Genomic DNA, 6683 nt, shown 5'->3' with positions numbered 1-6683 from the left:
AACATTGTAGAATAATTATTGATGAATTTATGATCGCAATAATTAATATACCGTGATTCTATACAAAACATCTGTAACTTCACCCAAACAGCTGCACAAGTATCCGGGTAATATTGAAACAATTAATAGCTAAAAAAAAATCTATTATTATTATTATTATTATTATTATTATTATTATTATTATTATTATTATTATTATTATTATATAGCATTACATTTACATCAAATGCTAAACTGCAGTGATAATTATTGTGATGTATTGTTCTGTTATAACCTTTACAATTAGATGGCCTGACATATTTGTCCGATTGCTGAGATATCTTCTTCTTCTTCTTCTTCTTCTTCTTCTTCTTTTTTAATCAATGATTGTTTTTTATTCTCACGGTTTTTTCAAGCCTATGTCCAGGGCAATACATTGTATTTATCTTTCAGCTGAAGGGGAAGCGGAACTGAAGAGATGCGCAGGACTCATCTTGTGGACGTGCGGTCGTTACAAAATGTAACACCGGCAGAGGCGCCACTTCTTAAACTGTCTCTCCGTGAAAGTGTTGTGTTTTATTACAGAAAATTTGTTTTTACGTTTGTGTAATTGACATAAAATAAAATAAAAATGAAGTTCCGAGCTAAGATGGTGGATGTCAGCTGCCTCAATCATTTTACATGTGAGTACGTTTATTACAATGTTTAGTTTCTCTTGTTTGGGTTCCTGTATGTTCGTGTTTTATGGTAATCTACCCGTTACGTATGCTACAATTATGCATATTATACATGTATTTTATATCACATCACAATATTTAGAATTATTTTATAGTCTCCTAGTTAAATATTATAACTAAGCTTAATATAAAAGGATGCAGTATTGATCATTGTTAGATTGCGGGTCGTATTGCTGGCTGGGTGTTAGAAAGATTACAGTTCAATTAGGAATTATCTTCAAAACAATGAGTAGACTAAAGGCACAGGAAAAATACTGAATATGATTTGGTTATACGTTAATGTATTTCATATGGTCCTGGAGTAGCCCCTGCCCTGCTGTGTTTTGTTCCAACGGAGGTCTAGATAACCTAATGTAAAGGTATATTGCTTTGTTAGTTCAATTAAGAATTCAATTAAGCAATTAAGAGCTGGGTTGGATCAAAAACCAGCAGGGCAGGGGCTACTCCAGGACTGGTTTGAAAACCACTGCCTTAAACAAAGCATAAACCGAGCAGTCATGTGGGAGTTGGTGTATTGATCATTGTCATGTTAATCTGGTGTTTCTTTCACTGGTAGGTGTGGTGAATACAATCTCCAAACTAACCAAGACCTGTATGCTGCGGCTGACGGCCGGTCACCTCTATTTCATGCTCTCTGACAAAGTCGCCAATGGGGGCGTGGGCATGTGGTGCGAGTTATCTCAGGTAGAGCAGAGTGTTTCAGAGGTTATGTAAACCCTCAGTGAAACTGTCACCCCTATGTGTAAAGTCTTTGAGGGCTGCTGTCCTTTAATTATGTGAAACAGAGGTGTCTAAAACATCAACACTTCTGTTGTCCTTAGTGGAAATTAAAAGAATGCTGTATATTTGCACCAGATGGCAAGCCTAGGTGTTGATTGGTTAATTGATTTAATTAAATGATTGATGTAGTAGTACAGTATCACTGTGACACGTACAATTCATGATTTGTAAGTGAGGTCATCAAAATATATAGCAGTAGAAATAACAGCCTGTCAGGCTGTTATTTCTACTGCTATATATTTTGATGACCTCACTTACAAATCATCAATTGTACGTGTCACAGTGATACTGTAAGTAAGAGGGTGCTCTTCAATCTTTCCACAGGGCAACTTTTTTGACGAGTTTCAGCTGGAAGGTGTTTCGGCAGAAGCCAACGAGATCTATCTGGAACTCGTCCCCGAGAATCTCTTCAGGGCGTTGAAAACGGCATATAATGCTCGGTCTCTTAAAATCAAACTGACGAAAAAGCACTGTCCTTGTATCACTGTGGCAGTGGAGCTGGTAAAATAACCCGTCAACCCAATCAGTCTTTTATTTAAAATGAGTATATCATGGGAGTCTGATTTGTTTTGCCTTTGATTGTTTTTTTTGTTTGGATGCATCTCATATGTAGAAGTTGTAATATATAATAATTACCATTAATAACATTTTGTGACATCTCGTGATTGTGAGTTATTTGACTGCGAAGAAACATGACATTTCAAACGTGCAATTAAAGTGAGAATATGGTGTCATCACACTAGCAAGTTTATTTTTTATTTTTTATATCTGTTAATAACAAGCACGGAACCAAGTGTTAATAGATGAGACCCGCACACAAATAGCAACCTTCCTGAAAGCAAATCTGTTTAATTAGCTGAGCGCAATCATTTTTAATTCCCTTGAAGTCAGAAGCAATAAGGTGACACTGAACACTGAACTGCCAACACACGTCATACATCACAGCTGTCACCAGTGCTTTTTACAGGAGGAATTGTTCAGATATAATATTTCAGTCCTAGGGAGTGTTTACTGATATCATACATCATATAATTTATCTGTTTTTTCACAGCCTTCCTTGTCCAGTGTGAATCGCATCGTCACGCATGACATTCCAGTGCAAGTCATACCCCGCAGACTCTGGCAAGACTTCAAGGAACCGAGTGTGCCAGATTTCGATGTGAGTCACAAAATCTAATTCCTGTTAGTTGACCAAAGTGTTAAAAATAAGAATTATATGCTTTTTAATAAAGCAGTTCCTCAGGGGCAAATTTTATGTTAAAATAAATTATATTTTCTGTCCATGTTCTAATGTATTTTTTTATGTTTTTTTATTATTGCTATAAAAAAGCAATCCACTATTTGATGAGTATTCTAATATTGGAATACTTGATTGCTTTTTTAATTTTTAATTCAATTTCTCTTGACTATTCAACATAAAAATTAGTTTTTCTGCTGCATTTCTATTGAATAAAAGAAATTACTTTTATTATAAGATAATGACCAATAGGAAATTCACTGAGATTGTCACTGAATACAAATAATAATATTGAACAATGAAGTATAGTTTGCTTTATATTTTTAATATCACCTATTATGGTATTATTAATTATTTTATACCATTATTTTGACATTTTCTTTTGCTTATTAAAGTTGGAGTGTAGTTTTCCTCTTTGACCAGCCTATGTTGTGAGTGTTGTACCTCCTGTCTATTTAAACTGTGCTTCTGTTCTATAAATGCAACAGGTTAGTATTTATCTGCCTTCTCTGAAGATAATGAAGAATGTTGTGGATAGAATGAAGAATCTCTCCAACTTTCTTGTAAGTAAGATTAATAAATGTATTATATCTGGGTGTCTTCAGTATATTTATTTAAAAAAAAAATGGGTAGTAGAGACAGATGCACCATTATAATAACATCAAGTAGTAGTGTCTGTGTTTGAAAACTATAAATAGCCTACATGTTGAAAGGATATCTTCACATCTATAAGAAACTGCACTTTGTGGAATCGATATGCAGTTAAATTGAAAGGATTGACTAGAAGAGAGTGACTATAATGAACACATTTGTGCTCGTGCTTTGATCTCTTCTGGGCTATACAAAGTCCTGTGTAATATGCAAACTAGTCTTTATTGAGCAAGCCAAGCCCAAAAATAAGCATGCAAAGCTAATGTCATGCCACTTAGGAGTTCTAAGAAAATTGTAAAATACAGTGGACTTCAAATATTTTTCCAAAATTGATAGAATCAGAGATCAGTACCTTCAGTATTGAGTATCTCAGGTCATCATGTTGTTCTGGGAAGGAACTGATAAGGAAGTAGCTCATGTTCTGAGAAGATAATAGATTATTTGCAATAATTGTTTCCAAAAAACTAATTGGTTTCATATAACACTTGTATCCAATAACTCAACTGAATTCTATAATACCTAAATGGTTTCAATTGTCAAGCTCAATTTAGATCAATCTAATGTGTTTATGTTCCATGCACACTAATATATTCAATAAGGATATCTTCCTCTGATAGAACAAAAACAACCTGCAATCAAATCACTAATCTAATGGAAATCTATTGCAAGATACGACAATTATGATTCTACATTTTGGTCCTGTTCCATTTTGTGTGTTCAGTTTTACCGTATAAATGTTGGGTGAAATAAAATCTCAAAAGCGTCTGTCTTTCCAAGGTGCTGGAAGCGAATCAGAATGGTGAAATGAATCTGAAGATAGAAACTGACCTGGTGTCCGTCACCACGCATTTTAAAGGCCTGGGGAATCCTCCCTGGGGTGAGTGTTCAACGCTTTGGTGTTTTTTGGTTTCGTCACAGTAATGAGGTTGTGCGATGGCTGGACTCTGTCCTTTGATCCAGTCTGCATTGCCCGTTTTCTTTACTTGAATATTGTATTTCAGCGTTTTTCTTCTTCAGTTAAGCCAATTGGAGAGCTGCAGCATTAGGTATTTGGTGGCGTCACCCACTGCTTTGTGTCTATCAGGTGACGAGAATTCCCAAGGGCCCGGTCGGGACAGAAACCCGGAGACCATGGCTGAGGCCCGGGTGGACATCAGGAAACTTCAACAGTTTCTAGCTGGACAGCAAGTCAATCCCACCAAAGCCATGTGCAGTAAGTTTATTTTAGCTAACTGTGTTTAGAGTTGTTCATCGTCTTATTATGTTTATTTCAACCATTCAACCATGTGAGTTTTGAAATTGTGGAAGTTGTAGTAAAAGGAAATGTTTTGGTTGGTTTTCTTTTTCCTCCTACAACATAAACTAAGCCTGAAAGACAGTTTTAAATGCTGAAATCAAAATGTGTTTTTTGTTGGGTTTTTGTATACTGCATCTGGTCTCTTGGGACTTTTATCATCTTGTTTTAGTCAGGGCAAACGGGTTTTAGATGTGTTAGGGACATTTTACAACAACATGGTATTGTATTCTACGTATTTAGATATAAGCAGGGACAGTCGAGAGTGGAATATTCAAGTGTTTTTTCTGTTTAGCAGTGGTAGTTCACTGAATGTGTTTATTTAGGTGGATGTTCCCTGACAATGTTCCTTCCTCTGAAAATGCCTGTATGTACCCTTCCTTTGGATGTTATCATCACCTAAAACACAGATATAAATGGCAGCTGGAAGTGTGAAAACCAACATCTGAGCTCCTAGTTCATTTCCTTTCATATAATTTAAAACCTGTTTCAAAGTCAGGTGCTAGTGACATACATTTGCATATTACTCAGTGTATGAGAACTCGTTCTTCAAATCAAGTGATGCCACACAGGAAGAAGTCTTATTTAAACTTCTAGAGAGAATGTTGCATTGCAGGGATGTAACCATTCATTTAATGAAAGCTATTACGATATGCAGTGTACCTTTGTCAGGAAAGCCATTTCAAATGATTAATTGTTCCTTGTTTTTACGATTTCCCTTTTCTACAGACATCGTTAGCAACAGAATTGTACACTTCATTTTGCTACATGAGGATGTGTCTCTGCAGTACTTCATACCCACAGTGGCATAAGAAAATATGTTCCCGACAGAATGCTTTGAAGACTTGTATTTATATGTAAAAAGGCCATGATTGAGATATTAGGTGATGTTTTATTTAATAGTTGATGTATATATGTATATTTTTAAATGAGACTACTGTGTTAAATCAACATATAATTGTACTGCAATACCAATCATCTTACACTTCTGTACACCTGGTGAAGTTTGATTGCTGAAGCTTATATCTGCACTATAACAATCCAGGCCATCTGTATTAAACCAATTCATATCCATTCTGTTTTCTTGGATTAGAGTTTGGTGTATATAAAAAAAGTAATTGAAAACAGTTTTTCTTAGGTTACTTTCTTACAACTGTAAATAATCCACCCTACATAAAAGATGATCTAGTTCATATTCTTAAGTATTGTGAATTAAATGCAGAAAGTCTGTTTTGATGACAAATTTGCAACAAAGAAAATGCATATGAGTGGAAGCAGATGGAAATGTGTTAATGCAAATCTTTTTGTTCACTTCATGTAATTCATGGTAAAATTTGTCTTTTGTAAATAAAAAAATATATTTTCCTTGAATTTCGTCTTTATCGGTTGTTTTTAAAGTTAATAGATGTAAGCTGTTGGCTTTAATGTAATTGAAATAGTAAGATATTGTATTAGTTTATGTCTGAGCAAATCTGATGTTTTTGGAAGAATTAGATAACCTATCAGTTCTGTTTGGTTAAAGTTAAAAGGTTGACAACCAATTCTAGTCGAAGTTAAACTCTAATTGCAGTATTTTTTCTACTTGCGATGGTTTGTATTCTTTCCCTCTGATTTTAAACTCTTATAACAAGAACCAAATGAGCATTTTGTAACTATATGTATGTATCTATAATACATTTTTTTATAAATATAAATGTCAGGGTTTTCAGTTTGTTTTTAATCCAATGTATATCTAACGCACCAACAGATTTGTATCCTTTCTCACGATTAGGGAGAGACACGCCTACCTCTGAACAGCACGGCTCAGATGGTGTCTTAGCAGCGCAGATTTCCGCAGATCTGCGCAACTCCACCAATGGGATCTGTGAGCTTGCGCAGATGTGCGCAGATGTGCGGAAATGTGCGCTGCAGCAAGGCGACCAGTGTCACGCAGGTGTAGCAGCGGACAGTCCGGGCGTCGCTGTTCAAGATGCGCTGCCTCCTGCGGGTCGCACGTCTCTCTGCG

General features: G+C 35.5%; 1 protein-coding gene across 1 annotated transcript; it reads left to right on the top strand.

Annotated features, from left to right (window-relative positions):
- Positions 1–493: 493 nt before the first annotated feature.
- hus1 (HUS1 checkpoint clamp component) lies at positions 494–6049 on the top strand. The gene is made up of 8 exons (XM_066722021.1): positions 494–662; positions 1273–1400; positions 1821–1997; positions 2548–2655; positions 3222–3296; positions 4162–4261; positions 4469–4597; positions 5408–6049. The coding sequence occupies exons 1-8, from the start codon at positions 611–613 to the stop codon at positions 5488–5490; spliced, it is 852 nt and encodes a 283-aa protein (XP_066578118.1). The 5' UTR covers positions 494–610; the 3' UTR covers positions 5491–6049.
- The last annotated feature ends 634 nt before the right edge of the window (positions 6050–6683 follow it).

The sequence above is a fragment of the Amia ocellicauda genome, chromosome 2, assembly GCF_036373705.1.
Source record: "Amia ocellicauda isolate fAmiCal2 chromosome 2, fAmiCal2.hap1, whole genome shotgun sequence".
Classification (NCBI taxonomy): Eukaryota; Metazoa; Chordata; class Actinopteri; order Amiiformes; family Amiidae; genus Amia; species Amia ocellicauda.
This window is presented reverse-complemented; position numbering and strand designations above follow the sequence as displayed.